This window comes from Embiotoca jacksoni, unplaced genomic scaffold (assembly GCF_022577435.1).
Source record: "Embiotoca jacksoni isolate LCO1_2020_lvr unplaced genomic scaffold, fEmbJac1.0.p SCAF_5, whole genome shotgun sequence".
Taxonomy (NCBI): Eukaryota; Metazoa; Chordata; class Actinopteri; family Embiotocidae; genus Embiotoca; species Embiotoca jacksoni.
This window is the reverse complement of record NW_027185403.1, coordinates 13,064,169-13,084,124: the sequence shown is the minus strand read 5'-3', so window position 1 is coordinate 13,084,124 and position 19,956 is coordinate 13,064,169. Positions and strand designations below refer to the sequence as shown.

Here is a 19,956-nt window from a genome sequence, read left to right as displayed (position 1 = left end):
ACATCATGTTGGACAAACATATCCTTCATAGTAAACTGAGGCAGATACAGCTTTCACCACCAAGAAAAAAAACAAAAAAAACACAAGCTTGTATAACATGTGTGAGACACTACAAATGTAACCTAATGTAAGCATCAACAACAAGTAATCATATTCACTATAACAGTCTCTTTGATCACCTTCAACTTTATGATTCCTAAATTCAAACCAACCAGTCTAAAGTCTGTGAACGGCGCAGTTCTCACTTTATATGCAAATGAACATGAAGGAAAGGCGACGAGGATAAGAGGCTGCTGAAGAGCTTCGATAATCAGTTGACTGCGGCGTAGCAGCTCTCGCAGTGGACTTTCCCACCGTGTATAAACATACTGAAGAGAAGGTCTCCCATGGGCTTACTACACACACCACACTGAAAAAAAAAAAAAAGACAGCAATGTTATTCGAAAATGTAATAATGTAGAAAATAATGAGCAGGGCAGTACTTTTATTATTGAAATTCCGTTATACTAATAAAAAATAAAAAAAATAATTCAAATCAATAACAATGTTAAAAGAAAAACTGCTATAGCTTTGGTTAAAATGGTTAAAACTTTCATGTGTGGACTGGAAATGTGCAAAAGCCAAACATCATTTATTGTATTTTAAGTTATAATAAATGTTTAATGAATCATTTGACAGTTTGAGAGACATGCTTAAAAGACGGCCTTGCTGCGAGTTCGATAAGACAGTCAACACCAGGTACAAACAGGTGGTGCGGTTCAGCGTAAAATCTGCCTTCATCCAATGGCAACAAACAGGTAGCACCCACAAAGCTCACCAATTAACACGTTACCAGGCAACCACTTAAGAGACCAGGAAGTCAGTGCATTTCACTTAAAAATAGTCCACACAAAGAAACAAAGCTTGAAGCTTTTTAATGAAGCTATAGAACTGTTGGTACTGTTGAATAATGAAGGCTATCCGTTTCCCCCTATTTGCAGTCTTTATGCTAAGCTTAGGTTTATGTCATATTTACCATAAAGATGTGAGCGTGATATTAATCTGCTCATACAACTCTTGAATAACTGAATACAAATATTCAAAAAATGTCACTATTTTTTTTTTAAGGTGAAAACAAATGATATTTTCTATAAATCAAATCAGAATATTTTAGTCATCCGTCAACTGTATTTCCAGGAGGACAGTATTTGAACAGACAGATAAATTACCTTGAAGCAGGCAGGGTGGCAGTTGATATTGAGGTGCTCGATGGTGATCTTGGCGTCGTTGCCCACCTGCTCTCCACAGTACATACAGGTGGATGACAGCGGGCCTCTGGGGAGACATGGCAACGAGACAAGTTAGGCTGACCACTGACTCAGGAACAGCTCTTGAAGCAACTGCTGCTCTGTCTGGTGAAATACGTGAGGAATTTAATAAGTGTAAATAATCCTTTGATGTCCCCGCTTAGCCTCCTAATGAGCAGGCTTGGTGGAATTTCTGCCCTGCTGCTCACACATATCTAGTTTTGTTAAAAGCTGGAAATAACAAGGCAGGGGGAGAAAAGGCGCTGGCTTATAGCTGGTTTAAAACAAGGTTTAGGCAATTGCGTCGCTGCTGCAGGGGTAACTGAGAGGCTGAAATAATCCGAACCGTTGGGAACAAGAGCAACTAGAAAATGCATCCTTTTACGAAGAAAGGATACATTTGCTCTGAGCTGAACATATGCATTTAAAAGAGTAAAACAAAGTTGAAGTGGCAGGATACATATTCTGAAAGTAGCCGTGGTGGGAGTTAAAATGGTAGTGATAAAAAAAGCTGAAGGGTAAGTACTGAATGATGTTAGAAAGTGAAGTTCAAGCATTGCTTGCACAGAAACTGCTAAAAGGAGTTGAAGTGTCACTCCAAATGTAAAGTGGAAGTGTCAACTAAAATAAAAGTCCTGAAAAATATTCAGGTTCATAAACTGAAAGACCAGTTGAGATGTTTTTCAGCTACAGTAACATCTACAGGAACAGTGGAAGTTGGTGAACTTCTAAGTTTGAAAAAGTTTTTAAGTGTCAGTTGAAGTGAAAGTCATGAAAAATATTCAGAAAGGAGAAGATACTGGTCAAAGTGTTTATCTGCAGTTGTAAAATCTGAAAGCAGCGACAGTAACATCTGCAGGAACAGTGGACGTTGTTAAACATTTAAAACGTCAGTGAAAGCTAAAACGTCAGCGAAAGCATTAAAAGGAGTGGAAAGAAAGATGAATGTAGTTGAAATGTCAGTTGGTATGATATTTGTGATATGAAAATGTCAGTTGATTCATTTCAAGAGCTAGGCATGAAAGCTGTTGAAGTGTTGAGAGAGAAAAAAAAAAAGGATCTCCGGTTCAAACCGAGTTGGTTTGGAGATGGTGTTGTTACCTGGAGTAAGTGGAGGGGCTGCTGTAAGAGTAATTGATGGAGCTGGAGGTCAAATAATCGGACCCACTATGGAAACAAGAGCAATATGTAAAATCACCATGACAGCATCATTGAAAAGTTTATATCAATATTATTATTTAATTGTGGAAATAATTTATCGATCCTACCCATCGACTGAGTCTCTGGCGTTATGCATGGACAGCTCAGTGGCATTGACGTACTCCTTCACATACACAAACCCCCTGAAGCAGAGGCAGATGAAGCAAGTCAGTCGGTAAGTCAATATGCACAGTTAAAAATAAATATTAGCTGTCACTTTAATTGAAATTGGTAGCTTGTGAAATCGCTCACTTTTTGGTCTCCGGTTCTGGTGTCTGGACACGCTGCTCTTCTTCCATCACCGTCCTGGAATAGGTTTCAGATCTGGGGACAGAGTGCAGCAGCCTTAGTCTCATCTTTTACCCACTGACTGATGCTGGTAGTGTGATGGGTTATACAGAAGGACTCTGCATCTGTCAAATGTAACTCGGGAGATAATTACTATCTGCCGTTGCTTGTTAATGGAAGGCCGTTTAACACACTGTGATTTGACAAAAGGACATCTCTAATACACATCATTAATCTGACATCTGGAGAATGATAATTAGAGGGAAGGAAATGAGGCCAAATTGAAAGACAATAGGGGAGCGGGTGTTGTCATTTGACTCCACTAACAGAGTTGAATCAGGACCGATGCATCATGCAGGTATTTAGAGCCACAGTTGAGTATTAAGTGGATATAGCTACGTTCCCACGGGGTTTGGCCTAAAGCTCTCATCGGCAAACTAAGACGGCTGTGTTACAGAGAGACAAACGCAGATCTGCTACTTAGGTGATAGTGTGAAAAAAAAAAAACCACGAGCTAAATATTAGATGCTTAATTTATGCATTTATTCCTCTCATTAAGTAACGGGTGCAATTATTTTCCATGCAGTAGCACATCCTTGCTTAAAACAGTCATAAAAGACAAAACGGTCCAGTCAAGAGGAGTTTCTTCACAAAAGTAAGAAAATCAACAGACCAGAGAGTAGAAAAAAAATACACAGCAGAGAAAGTATTATGCTGTGTGATGTTAACAAGATCATAAACTTACCGATCCATGGCCGGCTCTGGCTCGCCCTGTATGTCCCTGGAAAGTATAGAAAACTGTATTAGACTTTAATTGTAGGCTGCTGCAGTCAACAAGTCAGATAGGCGCTGGCAAAAAAAGAGTTCTGCAGTTTTTTATAAGTGTATGAAGGAGATCTTTCTGACTCACAGCTCCACTGGGGTCAAGATTTTACTGACCAGGTTAGGACTGTTTTCTATTGTAGCACCACTGCATTGCCTCATCAAGAGCCCTCTTCCCATGTATTGAAATTGTAAAGATCGCCGACACACCTCTCAAGCTCTTACTGTAAATCTTTCTAATCTACCCAGCTTTTGATCAGACAATGGGGGGAATTTTAGGAATTTCAAAAGTTGTTCCCAACCTGATTGTGGTGATGGTTGTTACTGTGCGTGTATCCTCGGGGCTGCAAAACAGAGGACATTCCTGCATTATAATAAGTCTGGCAGCAGACGTAGAGAAGTGACAGTAAAAAATAACAAGTACGGAAAGTTGATTATTCTCAGACTGAGCCGTGAGGAAGTTTCAGTGTGTGTTTCACCGGCTTTCAATTAAATGGTTGACAGCCGCTGAATTTTAAGGAGCTCTAGTCACATCCTCGTAAAATAGTAAAAAATAAATGCTTTAATGTGCATTTCATGAGCTCAGCCATAGTTGAGCTACCTGTCATCCTCCTCCTGCTCCTCCTCCTGCTCCTCCTCCTGCTCCTCCTCCTCTTCCTCCTCCTCCTCCTCTTCTTCTTCTGTAGTATTGGTGATATTATAGACAGTGGGTGATGTCCATCTGTCCCACGGGGAGTCATTCTCAGTGGACCTTGAGCACAAACAAAGACATGACATAGTAGCATGAGAGGATGACAAATTCATATGCTATACATTGTAAAAAAAAAAAAAAAAAAAAAAGAAGAAAAGAAAAGGCTGGAAGGGGATCTGTTTACCACAATTGTGAGGGGAAGTTGTAACAAATATATATCTGACCTATTTTCCTTAGCACCAGTGCACAATGTCTTCTGGCTCAGTGAGTAGATACTGCAAGAGCCTTGTTACTTCATAACAGTGAAAGGGAAGGAGGGTATGGGTATAAAAGGAGCCAATATGCACCCAGAGCTTTTAATAAAAAGATGACTTACTTTCTCTCAAACATGACCAGCGTCTGTGGGTCTTCAGCTCGGCCTCCCGCTTCTGGTTCAGCTTCTCGGCTGAGCGGGGACATACATTGAAAGGCTTTTAGCATGTAATGGACATGGATGGCTGTGGATGAATGAAGCATGGCAGTGTTCAGTGTGGAAGTGTAAGAGTAAATCAAAGTGTGTCATCACCTGTCCTCTTTGTTAGTCTGCTGAGGTGTGGTGGTTTCCCATCTGCGTGCCCATGGCCGCCGAGTGCTGAGATTGAAATTGGAGAGAGAGCAGAAAGTTGTGACAGATCAAACATATCAGACAACGGTCTGTTGGAGGGATCGATTGCTGCTGGTTCACATTTTTCTATCTCCCATGTACAGATTACACAGTTATGCACTACACTCGGGTTAATACCTTGTGGTGTCCGTGTTGATCGGGATTACGTCGTCTGCAAGGGACTCCAGTGCGTTACTGCTCATGCTGTCAAACACAAAAATAAAACAAAAGAAACATGAGATAGAAATAAAAACTGCCGGTTCATTTAATTTAAAGCTGAAGTTAATTGTTTTCAATGAGAAGAATTGAATCAATCAGCAGTTGATATTCTCCATTAGTTAGTTTATGTGTGAAATGTCAGGAAAGACAGACAAAATGACCATACTATTATCCCAAAGCCCAAGTTGATGTCTTCACATGTCTTTATTTGTTCAATTTCTCAAAAACTCCAAAGATTTTCAATATACAAAGATAATATAAGTTGGATCCATCTTTGCTTGAAAAATTACTCAGCTAGTTTGTATTTTTCGGCTTATTGACTAATAGATTATTTTCAGCTCTGATCTACACTTGAAAAACAATCAACAGATTAATCAATACTGAAAATATCACAGACACTCAATCATGGATAAAGTGTTGGATATGCAATAAGTAACTTACTTTATTTCTGGACTTGTGTCTTTATTCTCCGGAGAAGTTGGTAATTCACTGGAAAAACAAAAAAATGAATCAACATGAGCATATCAAAAAGATTAACTGTAGACACACCGCAGGAGGCAAGCATAATAGCAGCTGATTATGAATAATAATTATTGCATTAACTAACAAAGTGAAGCACCAATGAGGACAGTATGTAGTAACAGGATACCATCAGTACTACAAAAGAGATGTTACAATATATGGAAGGGAGAATTTGCATTATTATTCATGTACCTGTTGATGGAAGTATGGGAGAGGGGCTGGAGCAGGACAGAGGAGCTGCAATAGAGAAAAGTGTCTCATAATCAGAAACTACTACATTATGCATGCTGAGATGCTATCTGGCTGGCTGGAAAACAGTCACAGCTCCAAACCAATATGATTACCTGTTAGGGGATGTGGTCCCTATCGGATATGGATCAAACGGATCAGCCGAGCTGAAAAACAATTTCACACTGATTTCACTCTCAATTGTCAGCATGGCCCATCTTGTGTCGGTAGAATTCAGATCACATTGACTCATAATGGAAAGATTTAATGCAGTTTGAATGGTAAACAGAGACACAAAGGAACCTGGGACCGAACTCAATCAAAATCAGAATCTGGATGTCTTTTGACAAATGGAAAGACGATTCTACTGCTGAATAGCAAAATCAGTGGACTTTGGTTTTACTTCACCTAAAATAAACTCTAAATCCAATCTATACCAATTACACTAATCCAACCATTATTATCATCATCAAGTCAGATCCTTTAACAACAAGAACATATTTTCTAAAGAGAATTATACCAAACACATTAAACTTAAATTACCTACTTCAGTGGAGGGAGATTATTTTTCTCTCAGTGTCAGAGTGGCAAACTATTTTTCAAACACTTACACTACAAGCTTATATGCAACATGGCAGCAAATAAACTACCTTGATTCAGTGACTGTGGTTGTCGCACGTGAGCTCCAGGGATCAGCATTGTCCTCTTTGCTACACGAGGGCAAGACAGAAAAGTAAGAAAGGTGGGACAGACGAACGGCATGATGGGAAGAAAAAAGAGGGCAAGTAAAGGTTAGTGTGGTTGTTCTCATACACTATTTATAATGGCAGTCCATTAGAAAAGCTCAAAATCCACTGAACTATATAACGAGCATGAAAACCATCTGAATACAGTGCAGAGCTTTTCTTTGTATACGCGTGTGCGTTGACACACTTTTTGCCAGTAATGATCACAGTTTTGGTCGTTACGGCGACTGTCTCTGGGGACGGCAGGCAGCACAGTTGCGGGCACAGTTAGTATAAATCATTACAAGGCATATCTGAACAGCATGCATTTCTTCGAAGGAATAGCTTTGCATAGATAGATAATTGTTTAAGAGCAGCCTGTCACCTCCCCCTACCTTTGTGTTTCTTTGGTTGTCTCATCTGTCTGCTTCTCCTCCTCTCGCTGCATGCTGAGGCTGGTGGAGACAAAACAAAGTTGCAATACTAATCAGTATAGAACATTCTCCTGTATTCCCAGTCGTGCTGCACATAAAACGTGGCTTTCTGTTTCAAAGTATCGTTCGGTCGCTTCAGGAATCTGAGACTTTGCTACTATCGGACACGGAGCAGGGGTTAAAGTAGATAGCAGGAGGTAGAGGAGCCCTGATTTATGCATCACACTTGAGGTGGATGGGGTTTATTAAAAATCCTACAACTCGTGGAGCTGGGATGCTCGTCCCCTTGTTGTAATACAAAATGAACGGTACAAAAGGAGGGCAAGATGGGGAGCAGAGGCCGTCACATGTCTGTCTCATTCTCATCTGCGTGCCTCGGTGTTGATTACAATGACATCATTGGCCAGGAGATCCAGGGTGCTGCTGGTCTTGGCTGGGTTTGCCTCACTAAAGACATCAAACACATAAGTCACCTGCAGTGCAGAGTTTGTGCGCAAGCCCCTTTTGAAACTCTATATCCAACCCTAGCAAGGTAACTTCGGGTGATAGTTTGGCTTGCTCCTGAAAAGGAAACTATTGATTTTCACGTAGCTCTGTATACGGGGCTCCTATACCTGTCTAGTCCGCCAAGCAGATCCTGACTCCAGCGTCCTGGGCTGGGGGGAACAGGCTCTGCCGGCTGCTCTGGACTGCAGGGGTGGACGGAGGAAAAGGAGGAAGAGAAGTTGATGAACAAAAGGGGGATTCGGGATTCAGAGGAGATTTCAAAGCAAGAACAGGCCAGATGAGGTAGAGTTGAGGGGAATCATAAGAAGAGCAACACTGCCACCTTGTGGATAACATTCAAAGAATTTCCAATGTGAGAACTGTTTAATTGCACAATCAGTAAGAATGTATTTTTAACAAACCCATCACTGAAACCCAGGAGATCATCTGTCATTGGTTCACCGTTGCTGAGGGCTGGAGCTGGTTCAGCACTGCAAAATAAAGAGTGCATTAAAATATAATTATATATCACGAACGCAATGGCAGCTAGCCCTTATCTGTTTCCTTGCCAACCCTGCAATGACATGAATGAGGAAGTTGTTGGGTTTTATACCTGTTCTCTGTGGTGCGACTGTCCACTGAGGTTCCTTTTTCCTTGGCCAGAGCTAGCTCGTCATCCTTGAAGCTGGACAGAAAGTAAACTCTTATTATCAGATGGCATATTGTCGAGGCTGTGGGCACTAACATGTTACTGCCAGGGATAAAAAAAACTAAAAACTAAAAAATGGCACATTGATTTCTGCTACTTTCATCTTTTTCTGGAAATACCTGGGTGAACTTGCGCCGAAAGAAATAAGAGTGTCGGCCAAGGCGGTGAGCGTTTCAACACCGGAGCTGTGAAAATAGACGGACAACAAACATTTGGCATTCCAGGTCAGCTTTCAATCACGCATGTGAAAGAATGAAAGCGAACATACCGCATTCATACACAAAGAACTTCACCTCAAAGCACATTTAGAGTGCTCCTTAAAAATAATGTTGATGTTTGAGTTCATCATCGCAGAGATGATATAGTTATACGTTATACTGCTGCGGTCGTGAAAGTAGTCTTCAGATCTTATACTAAAAGTAAAAATCGTATTAATTCAATCGTATTAACTCAATATAATAAGATATAATATAATAATCGTATTAACTCAATATAAACATCTTCCATTAAATGGCATTAAAAAAAAATTGATTTGAGAGAATTACAAATTTAGGACTGATGCATTAATGTGTAAGTAGCATTCTACTACTGTCATTGGTAAAAGTGCAGCTTATTTAAGTTATATATTTTTTTAATGTTTGGTAGTTTCATCTGTAATAATACACAATATAAGATGTTATAAAGTTTATCTTTGTATATAAAATATAAATATGTTAAAATGTGACAGCTTTTTGAAGCATTCTGGTGAGTGGAAATCTGACCTTGGATTTGGAGACGGTTTTGGCTCTGGCTCTGGTTCTGGGTCAGATTGAGGCTCTGCTGCAGGTTCAGGTTCAATCTTCACTGTGAGCTCTGTTACAGCAGACACTGGGGCAGGTGATATTGGAGCAGGTGTCACAGGGGCAGGAGATGCTGGAGGGGGAGACACTGTGGAATGAGGTACTTGAACTGGTGATTGTGGGACGGTTGAAGTCACATCAGGAGACATGGGGGCAGGGGTTTCTGGGACGGTTGAAGTCACATCAGGAGACATGGGGGCAGGTGATTCTGGGACGGTTGAAGTCAGGTCAAGAGACGCAGGAGCAGGTGATACTGGGACAGCTGGGGAAGGGGATGCTGGAGTAGGTGATATTGGGCCTTGTGTTGGTGAAGAAAGTTCAACCAGAGAGGTGTTAGCCTGCCCAGAAAAGTTTGAATCCTCAAGCTCTGGCTCTGTAGAGACAGCTTGAATGCACTCAGTGATTAGTTCAGGCAGAGGAGTGGCCACCTTGGTGCAGCCTGGTTTCATGCCTTCAAATGGATCTTTTTCCATAACAGACTCTGGAAGGGGGTCTTCTTTCACAGGATCTGGGGTGGTCTCCTCCACCTTTGGAGCCACCGGCTCATTAACAGCCTGAACACTGGTGTTGATTCTGTAGACCACACAGATAATGAATGAAACTGAAGGAACAGAAGTCGCCTGTTGCACAGGATATAGAAACAGGGCCCAGGACTTACGTTTTCCATGGCTTGGGCTCAGGCGCGGAGGCAACAGATGTGACGGGAACAACGGGGGATGGTGGCGCAGCGCTGGCAGGTGCTGGAGTCACAGCGCTCTCACCATCATCAGTAATCTCCACCCTGTGTGTTCACAGTCAAGCACATATGCACACGCATATAAATGGCTGTGTGGAGTTGGTTGTAGGGACATGTAAAATAGTTCACAGATGTTGTCTGTTTCTTTCGGCTCCAGGGCCAGAGATAGTCGAAGAAGCGTTTACCTTTTAGCCACAAATGATGGACTGCTGTTGACCAGTGATGCGTCAGGCTCATTGTCTTTAGACCTGTGGTTTTCCAACACATCATTTTCCTAAATACCTCCATAAATGCTCAATATTCAAAAGCATATGATGATGAAACCAATTTCTCAAAGTCTGGGAAGTTTTAAAAATATCCAACTCTTTTTTTTTTTTTTTTTTAAGAATAACAGAAACAAGTTTAATCCTACAATACGCAGTAGTAGACTGACGTAAGACATACGTACTCATATATCTTGGCAGCAGAAAGCACATAAGACCGCTGCCTGACTGCAGATCTCTTCAGAACATTGCTGGCTGCTTCAGTCCTGCAAAATAAATCATTATGATGTTAATGTAATCTCTTTGCTGGGCGTGTGACTTCAGATTGTGAGGAAAGTCTTACCGTTTCTCCTGCTCCTCCAGGCTAAGATGGCCCTCCTGGTTCTCTGAAGTGGGCCTCACAGTGTGGGGGGCTCTAAGGAACAGAAGCACACATATACACCTCATGAAAATACATCCTCACTCGGCTGCTCGCAGTTAATTGTGAATCTGATTTGTGCGTGCTCACATTTTCTTGTAGCTCTCTGAAGGTTTTTTGGTGAATTGTGTTGTTTTGCTGGAATAAAAACAAAAAACAGATCGTATTCATGTGGAAGTGCATTTATTGTTATTCTGTTATGTCTGATTATCCAAGTAAAACAAACTCTGACCTAAAGCCATTAGATGTTGAGGATGAAGCAGGATTGTCTAGTTTAGTAAAAACGCCTCTGAAAGAAAAAGAAAAAACAAATGTTTTTAGTTTTTTTCTTTCTGTAATTTATGGTTCCATGTAGTGACATTTTGAGTGCTTTCACATCTATATGTCTGCTTTTGAAAAAGGTTTCTGCTCTCAAATCGACTAAATCGTTGCTTTTTAGATGTTTATTGTACAGCTCGAGCCCAGACGGAGGTTTTCAAAATGTTCTTACCTGATCAAGAATCCTGATGTTGGCGCTCTGAGTTCAAAAGAGAGACTCATTATCAGCACAATTATTTTTCAAAGTGCTTGGTAGACAAGCCTGTGACATTAGAAACATGTCTTTACCTTTCAGCGTCAGTATTTATGGGTGGCGGAGTGGATTTTGTTGGTGAAGAAACTGGACTGATCTCATCAGGGGCTCCATTCAAACGTCTGGCTCGAACTTCTGCCAGCCTGCAAAAGATGCACAGGGACTTGGTTTTTGTCTGTTCACGTGACTGAGTTAAAGCACAACATGGACAGAAATCTATTCAAACACAGTGGTTTACCATGGTTTCTCCTCCTGGGTTTCAGCCTCATGTTCAGTCCGTTGCTGCAGCCAGCTGGCGTCTCCCTTCAGCTTGGTCCGGACTTTGGTGGTCCGCAACACAGATGCTCTGTCTCCCTCTGAGACACAAACATGTGCACGTCACATAACCACACAGCATCTGCATTACACTGTGGGCTGCATCATAATGACATCTTAATCATTGCGTGGTTGATAACATGCAAGATACACCTTTGGGCCGAAACACACCAAATAATCAACCACTTGTATTTTTCATTAAAGCAGGGCAAGGAGATAAGCGAGTCATGAGCCTGGCAGAGAGACAATGATAATCTCAGTTTGCATCAGAGGAAACACGTCATCTCACATTCAGATCAGATGAGTCAGTCTGCTTACCTTTCGACATGGTTGTTTTTGACGGTTCTCTCTTATTTGTTGTGCTTTCTTTACAGGCCACCTGAAAGATATATTGGTGACAGAAATCTTGTTAAAGAAATATTTATAACAAAAACATATTTGAACTCAGTCTCAAAATGGTTCTTCCCACGCTACGCCCCCTCCCAATGAGGAACGTGTGATGTGTCAAGCATTCCTCAGTCTCATCCTTTAAACACGCAGATCATCCTGTTCTACCACTTTCCAAAAAACACTGCTATTGCTTAAATATGAATGAAAAGACCCACACTTATCTCACACTTTGTGTTTAGATACATATATTGGCAGATGATGATTTACGTTGATAAAAAAAAACAACAACTCATTCCCAAATTAGTTGACCCCTGAGGTATTTACAGTAAAGAGATGGATTGCTCAGACGCAAACCCACTTCCACATCGAAGTAAAGAAGAAAAGGAACATACTGATGAAACTGAGGAGTGTTCGCTTATCTGAAAGTAGGCACAGACTACAGCTTATGCAAAATTGCAGCGTGCTGCCAAATTCAGAATGCAAATATAACCTCTAAAACTCCTGGGGTTGTTAATTCTCTGCTTCCAGAGCAAGTCGGCACAATGTCTCTTGAGGATATTGTTGTGAATACTGGTGACAATAAAAACACACTGAGGGCACAGAAAGAATATTTATCCTGGAGTTAGTATACAAGTTCACGCAAGATAATGATTAATGAAGGGAAATAACATTTAAGGCAAGCACTGAGCTTGACAGTCAACTTTACTGACAAGCAATCGCCCAGAAATATGAGAGGGAAAACGCAGATAATCATCTGTTGACAGTTTATACAACATGACTAATCACGTTTACATTCGAAATACTGGAACTTTCAAGATGACTAGTTACGTAGGGAATAACTAAAACACCTGAATGGACAGAGCACCTACCTGCTATCACTTTATATCCAGCAGAGCAACGTCCAGGCGGTAAGTAGAGAATCTGTGAAAGTGTCCCACCGAGAGCGACTGGTGTGAACAGAGAGAAAGTCCTTTTCTGTCTGGCAGGTGTCTCAGCGCATGTGCTTTGGTGAACAGGTACGGGCGTGAGCACTAACAAACCCGGCTAGTCAAGGAAGGCAGATTAGGGGTGGAGCAGTACGTGTTTGTTTATCCATTTGTGTGTGTGTGTACGTGTGTGCGTAGCAGAGGTTGCTAAGAACTCCTTTTTTTTTTTTTTGTTACTACATTTGTGCTTTGTTCAGGGGAGTCAGCAAGTACATACCTGTCGCACAGGTGGCTGGCAATCAATTCTGAGAACGAGCGAGGCAAAGTGGGAGAGAGCGATGACAAGGTGCCCAGCATGGCATACATAAATGAAGAGACTCGCAGCAACATCTCCTGTGGGAACGCTCATCTCACGCTCACTGGGTAGGAAAACCCAGCAAGCACACACATCATCATAAGATCAAGACCACGCAGAACTGAACCCAGATACTAAACAGAAACAGTGGTGCACACTTGAATAAAACATAAAAGCCTCCTGTATCTTAACCTTTTGACAACATTTAGAATTATAATTTTATGTCTGACATGAAGATTTGGAGTACTTTCATGTGTTTTCTTACTCCAGAAAATTGCATTTACGCAAAGCATTGCCTTGAAGATCCAATTTCTTCCATAAACAGTCTGGGAAAGGTCAATTATGACTAACTTTGTACTTTATTCATGTTAGGAAAACAGATGAAAGCCTCTTGTAAACAAAAGGTTTGTTCAATTTGAGTGACTGTCGATGTTTGTATAACATACCTACAATTGTCAGGTAATTCTTTTCAATGAATGTAACAAGACTTTCTGAGCTATTGGCCACAGTTAACACTCTTTAAAAATATTACACAGAGATAAACTTACCACTGTCTGTAAAAAAAAATAATCTGACACATGCTGAGCACTGCACATTTTTAGAGCCTTTTCAAATCAGAGAAATGGTGTGAATGGATTTCGCAATTGGTCAAATCTGAGAACCAAAGTTTCAGTCTGGTGAGCACGCAGGCGAGTACGCAGGGGAGTGTGAACGCTTAAGTCTATTATCTACCTGAATCCCTCTCCCTCTATCCCTTCAACGAGAAACCAGTCTAACGGCCTTGCCCTCTGGCTCTGACTCTCACAGTGAATCATTAGGGTGCTACTTGCGCAGAATTAAAATGAGAATGCAAAGTGTCTGAACTTAACCCCCACCTTGTTATTACCACACCAAGACACTGAATGACAACAATGCTACACTGAGAAAAGGAAAAACCACTGAATGTAATTAACCGATACATTTAACATGAATACTGTGGAAATGAGGCACTCCAGTATCTACCATTTTTATCAGTCACAACTTTTTATATCTTCATTATCATCAAAATGGCAGACAGAATGTGGCACTATAAAGATTTTGTGTTTCCATTGCCCATCCCATCATTGTTTTCAATGGCAGTCTTTGAATAGCATTCTCACAACTTCCCTAACTCACATGCCATCCTAATGACTTACAGTATCTAATACCACAGTGGAGCGATACTGCAGTATCAGACTCGTGATACAAAATGGTTGTTTGGGAACTTTAAAAATGTCCCATATATGTAAATCTATGGTCAAATGTTTAGGGACATTAAACATTAGCTCATACATGAGAAGTATGCCACTGCTCACACGCCCATATGTACACTGAAACAGTTCTTGGTGGCTTTTAATTATTTCTGCTGTCAGAATAGCCATGAAGAGCTCAAGACAGAGTTCCCTGGCTTAGCTGTGATGGACAATAGTTACAAAAACCACTGTACTGGACGAAGAAAACACATTAAGTTTGAAAGATACTCATTTGATTTGTCCATCACAGATAGACGAAGTCATATATTTGCTTGGGGGAGAAAAAAAAAATCACAAGTAAGGGACCTTTTCATGGGCAATTTGGACAGTCTGAACAATTATAGCACTCAAAACAAGTTTTACTGCACATATTGGTATGCGAGGATTGTTTCAGGACAGACTTGAAGATGCATGGACTACAGGCAGTAATATGCTGCTCTATGCAGCAGCCTCTGTTCTTCTGAGTAGGTTTTCCACATCATTTTTAAAACCTGGCTGCAGGGATTTCCCCTCATTCAGCCAGAAGAGCATTAGCGAGGTCAACCACAGATGTTTGGTGATAAGACCTGGTTCACAATCAGCATTTTAATCTGTCCCGACGGTGTTTGATGGGGTTGAGGTCAGAGCTCTGAAGGCCGTTTTAAGTTCTTTTTTAACCAAATTCTAGAAACCATTTCTTAATTAACCTCGCTTTGTGCACGAGGGCATCGTCATGTTATGTCGGTAAAGGGTCGTCCACTGCCAACTATTGGAACAAATGTGGAAACACTATTGTCTCAAGTATCGCTAGAGATTTCACTTAATTAGAACTCAGGGGCAAAAAAGCAACAAAACCAAAAGTACACATCACTGGTTACATATATTTGACCATGGTTTATTTTAAGAGGCATTTTCACACGTTTCATTTAGTTGAATGTATTAAGGCATGTAGACATCTTGACAGCAGCATTTCAACATGAACACAGCACTTGGGGGAAACACAAAAAAGAAAATGTTTTGTATTGAATGAAATGTCAATTCATGTTGTAATAAATGGTACATTTGCTGTTCAGTGAGTGTAAAATCAGACTACAATGGGTGGACCAATACCAAGACCGTTTGCTGCCATCTGCTGGTGGAAATAGTACATAAAAACTGAAAAGGCACACAAATGCTCCACATGGTGAGGTTTGAATAAAGAATCACTTCCGTAACTTTGAATTATCCAGTCAGTGTAACCTGATCATCTTACTCACATCAAGAGTGTGACACCCATAGCCTTACATGTCTCAGCTAGTCTCTATCTCCATTCTACCATCAAGCCCCGTGTCTGAGATGAGAGTAGCTCTGCACCGTGCGTGCAATCCCCTCCTTCAGACTGACTACCGGTTTGTAGCCCAGGTCCTCTTTGGCTCGCTCACAGCTGTAGTAGTGGTGGGTTCCAGCCAGAGCCACTCTCATGGGTGTAAAGGTTGGTTTAAAAGACACTAGAGGACGCAGGATCAAGGAGAGCAGCCAGAGGAGCAGGGCCAGTACGTACACTAGAGTGTAAGGGAGGTGGTAGCGAGGAGCAGCGTATCCCAGACCCACCAACACTTCGGACATGAAGTCCCAAAACCGAACAGGCTCATCATTGGTGATGTGATATGGCTGTGAGAGAAGTGAAATTCAGTAGTGCAAATCAAGCACCTAAAAAAAAGTTTGACCCTTAAAAAGAAGACTCAAAAGGACTCTATTTGGATATTATTCTCACTTACTTTTCCACATATGGGCGAGTCCAATCTCAGGCGCTCAGCAGCCAGGATGTGTCCATGAACTACATTCTCCACAAAGGTGAAATCTACCAGATTTTCCCCATCACTGAAGAAAACAACGACAAAATTGAAATGAAGAAATCTACCAATAAGCAACACAAACAATCTATAAAAAAAAAAAAAAAAAAAAAAAAAAAAAAAAGATGAATGAAGAAAATTTTCCTGGCCACTTGTTGTCTTGTTTACCAAAAATAAATTCTTTACTTTCCTTGATTCAACCTATTAGTGTTATATCTTCTTTATCTTGTAATTTTTTATTTATTTATGTATTTATTTAAAAGAGACATTTATTGCCCATGATGTTTGGCTTTGAACTAAATCCATGATGTTTATGTTAATAGATGCCCACAGAAGTTAAGTGCCTCAAGATAAACAGTTGGTGCCACTAATTTTCCACTCAAGAAGAAACACACACAACAAGATGATGTCATTAAAAGCCAAACCTTAAACTGTGAAAAACGATGTGGAAATAGTGATCAATTTCTGTTAGTTTCATCCAGCTGTTTTTGTACAGATGAATGAAAATGATTCGAATGATCCCGGTCAGGCAATTGTGAGAGGCTTAGTTGTAACACATACTTAGTGTCAAAAATATGCGCCTTGAGCCCAAGCGGATTATTTTCCAGACTCCGAGCTCCTCCAAAGATGAAGAACGCAGCATCCAACCCACAACAGTACTCCCTATGATAAGTCTTAAACTGTATGTTGAAAAATCTGTGGACTGTCCCTTCAAAAAGCACTGATTAATGTTAAATTCTGTCTCTTCAACAATCACTAAATACAGTAGTAATATATCACAGAGATAGTTGCTAAAGTGATTGTCGTGCGGTCTTCCTATCATTTTGTTGTCTCACATGAAAGCATTTGGTTTGGTATAACTGATGCAGTCAATGAAAAGGCTACCACTGCAACTCACCCGATGATGAACTTCATCTTGGCCCTGCGAGCCATGTCCACCAGGATGGGAACCAGCTGTGGGTCCCGAGGACCGAAGATGCCGTGAGGCCGAATAGCTACTGTGAGGAAACCCTTCTGTTTGTCACACGCCTGGAGGACCAACTAAAACACAAACACACAATATTGTAAAATGTGCACACAGCTTACTAGTGAATGTTGCAAAAGAGGGCTGCCATTTGCCATCTTCTCTTTCGAACTTGCGTCTGATTAAGAAAGGCATGGGGAAATATAAGAAGTCCAGAAAGGATGTACCCTGCTGAAAATGTTGTTGTATCTACTGAAAATAAAGACAACTGTATCAAAAGGGTACTGACACTAATCACATCATGTATGAAGTGAATTCTGGAAATTAATCAACCGCTGATTGAGTTAATTATTCAGTCCCTTATTCAGATGATGAGGAGCTGAAACTTGTGCTAGCTGCAGCTGATACTGATACATATTGAGTCAAACACAGACAAACGCCCACCCAAAATAATAACGATTTAGACCTCCATTTCACATTGACTTTGGTCTGAGGAAGGACATGCATGTCATAGTGGATAAAAGATGGAAACTCCATGTACAACATGAACATTACCTTAAAAAAAACCAAAACTCTCCTACCTTCTCCTGCTCAATTTTGGTCTCCGTGTAGTAGTCGATGGGCTTCTTGGCGTACGGTAGATCCTCTCTCCCATTCTTAATGTCTGTCCCCTCAAACACCACGCTGGCACTGCTCGTCACCACCAGTTTCTGGAAAATATGTATCGCTTGATGTCTTCTTCCGTTCTTCATCAGTAAAGCTTTAAATACACTGCCTCACCTGTACTCCAGCCTCCATGCAGGCCCGGATAACAGTCTGTGTGCCCTGAACGTTAACCCGCTCAAACAGTGCACGGTCATCGCTGGCGGGGGCCGGGGAGGCACAGTGGAAAACCAGGGACACATCGTTCAGAGCTGCCAGCAGAGCCTGGAGCAGAACAAAAACAGACACCCCACAGCTCTTGACGTTTGCTTCAGAAGAATCACTTTGGTCTAGGGCGTAGGTTTATTTTTCTCAAGTCTTTGTGCTAACTGGCAAACTGCAATCTAACTGCAAGTATGCCAGTCTAAACCTTTTTAAAAAAAAAAAAAGGTCTGATAATTAAACATTTAAGATGTTTTGCAATGCAAGATCTGTATGTTACTGACTTATTTACTTTATGTTGCCCCGTAATCTACCAGGTGGAGACTTTCTTGTGATGTTTTGTAATGTCAAGTTCCATTTTGTTGATGCAAGTTTTACATGAATTAAAGGTCAGAAGTATGATCTAGATCTGCAACACTAGTGGATTCATTGATTAGTTGATTGAAAGAAAATGAATGGCCAATAACTGGTAATCAATTAATCGTATGGAGACATTTTAAATAAGCCCTCAAATGTCAGCTTCTCAAATGTGGATATTTTCTAGTTACGCTGCTTTAGTCCTCAATGACAATAAACTGAATATATTTTGGTTGTGGACTGTTGGTTAGAATAAACCAAGATATTTTAGGCTGCACCTCTGGCTTTGAGAAACACCAGTTGACATTCTTCACCATTTTCTGACAATTTAAAAGACCAAACAAGCTTATCGATTAATCAACTTGGCCTAATCGACAAACTGATGATAATTATAATAATAAGGTTATTTGCAGAATTTAAAAAAGGTGTGATAGGACTCACTTGCTTGTCGCAGAGGTCTCCCTGGTGGAAGGTGACACCTGGCAGCTCGTAGCTCTGACGGATGTCAAACACAGAAACAGAGTAGCCCCGATCCAGCAGCTTCTCCACCAAGTGTCTGCCCAGGAAACCAGACCCCCCGATGACTGCACACCGTTTATTACTCTGCATAACAAACAGAACACGATTATTGATGCATTTGACGTCATAAAAGGTTGAAGTAGATTTTCGCTATTAACAATGTTTTACTCACCGGTCGAACACGTGTAGCCATAATAAATGAAAAGTGTCCAACAGGTCAACCAATCAGGACTTGTCACAGGCAGTGAGGTAAAAACTTTTCTTTAAAGGAAGAATAGTGCGTGACGTCTTCCTAATTGTATTCCGAAAAGGACATTCATGTGAAGGCTTTTAGCATTAAATAGCAAACTACACAACTTTAGGTCTCATTTACCTGCCAGCAGCGTATCTAACTTCATCACGTACGAACCGTGAACTATTTCTGAATCAGCTGAGAGAGAACTGCTCTGTGATTGGTCAAGTCAGCACTCAGCGCGAAGGTGACGTTTCTGAAGAGCCAATAGTGTTCACCATACGTCAAAGAACGCCACAATTTGGACCAATCGGAGACTCTCAAGCTGATTTGATCCGCCTCCTTGCTCAAAGACCACGCCCCCTGCTATGTATCTTACCAACAGCATAAAACCAGGATGAAACTTTATCTCTTATCTCCACTTTTGTGGACGTTTTTCTCTTTCCCTGGTGTTTTGTTCTTGTTCTAAAATAAACAAAGAAACATACTTAACCAGCTCGTTTCAGATTAAAGGTAAAAACAAGACCGCACTAAGTAGAAACGTGTAAGAAAATTAAACTACAATGAGAAAAGGGATAATAGCATTAATAGCATCACAGTGGGAAAAAAAACAGCAGTTGTAAATCAGAAACAACCAGTTATATACTAGAGTTTAGGCATTTGAGAGCATATTTGAGATTTCAACATCTATTTGTACCATGTTCTTCTGTGGTGCGCACCTTAAATAAATAGCTTTAATTCTCCAAGCCATGTTGTTCTCTATTGTATTTCTATCATCTTATTATCACCATCCATTTCTTTATTATGCGCTATATTATGATCAGAAGAGGTTCTCTTAATACATGTATCATGGGTTATAAAAACCTGACACT

General features: G+C 40.8%; 2 protein-coding genes across 3 annotated transcripts; both read right to left on the bottom strand.

Moving 5' to 3' along the window:
• Nucleotides 1–8: 8 nt before the first annotated feature.
• Nucleotides 9–12,770, bottom strand: znf185 (zinc finger protein 185 with LIM domain). 2 transcript variants are annotated; one of them, XM_069170496.1, is made up of 32 exons: nucleotides 12,655–12,770; nucleotides 11,714–11,774; nucleotides 11,319–11,436; nucleotides 11,116–11,223; nucleotides 11,000–11,026; nucleotides 10,742–10,798; nucleotides 10,600–10,647; nucleotides 10,435–10,506; nucleotides 10,277–10,357; nucleotides 10,014–10,076; nucleotides 9,751–9,873; nucleotides 9,015–9,665; nucleotides 8,373–8,438; nucleotides 8,158–8,229; nucleotides 7,967–8,035; nucleotides 7,673–7,747; nucleotides 7,020–7,079; nucleotides 6,550–6,609; nucleotides 6,016–6,066; nucleotides 5,864–5,908; nucleotides 5,591–5,638; nucleotides 5,069–5,134; nucleotides 4,853–4,918; nucleotides 4,664–4,732; nucleotides 4,198–4,347; nucleotides 3,899–3,940; nucleotides 3,520–3,555; nucleotides 2,739–2,810; nucleotides 2,555–2,629; nucleotides 2,388–2,453; nucleotides 1,209–1,314; nucleotides 9–409 (listed from the first exon to the last, which is right to left on the bottom strand). In XM_069170496.1, exons 2-32 carry the CDS (start codon nucleotides 11,721–11,723, stop codon nucleotides 311–313), a joined length of 2,751 nt encoding a protein of 916 aa, XP_069026597.1. In that variant the 5' UTR covers nucleotides 11,724–11,774; nucleotides 12,655–12,770; the 3' UTR covers nucleotides 9–310. The 2 variants fall into 2 exon arrangements, with proteins under 2 accessions (XP_069026597.1, XP_069026598.1); XM_069170497.1 differs by lacking the exon at nucleotides 7,673–7,747.
• A 2,431-nt stretch (nucleotides 12,771–15,201) lies between these two features.
• Nucleotides 15,202–19,250, bottom strand: nsdhl (NAD(P) dependent steroid dehydrogenase-like). The gene is made up of 7 exons (XM_069170948.1): nucleotides 19,025–19,250; nucleotides 18,775–18,936; nucleotides 17,893–18,039; nucleotides 17,694–17,822; nucleotides 17,047–17,189; nucleotides 16,074–16,176; nucleotides 15,202–15,966 (listed from the first exon to the last, which is right to left on the bottom strand). Exons 1-7 carry the CDS (start codon nucleotides 19,043–19,045, stop codon nucleotides 15,634–15,636), a joined length of 1,038 nt encoding a protein of 345 aa, XP_069027049.1. The 5' UTR covers nucleotides 19,046–19,250; the 3' UTR covers nucleotides 15,202–15,633.
• Nucleotides 19,251–19,956: the final 706 nt, after the last annotated feature.

Excerpts from the sequence above, each read along its gene's own strand:
- znf185 (XM_069170496.1), bottom strand. Across the intron at positions 4,919-5,068 it reads ATCAACACGGACACCACAAG|CACTCGGCGGCCATGGGCAC; the intron begins GTATTAACCCGA and ends TTTCAATCTCAG. Across the intron at positions 3,941-4,197 it reads GAGCAGGAGGAGGATGACAG|CCCCGAGGATACACGCACAG; the intron begins GTAGCTCAACTA and ends TCTGTTTTGCAG.
- nsdhl (XM_069170948.1), bottom strand. The coding sequence starts at position 19,045 with ATGGCTACACGTGTTCGACCG. Across the intron at positions 18,040-18,774 it reads GAGACCTCTGCGACAAGCAA|GCTCTGCTGGCAGCTCTGAA; the intron begins GTGAGTCCTATC and ends GTTCTGCTCCAG. Across the intron at positions 17,190-17,693 it reads CCAAAATTGAGCAGGAGAAG|TTGGTCCTCCAGGCGTGTGA; the intron begins GTAGGAGAGTTT and ends TTTGTGTTTTAG.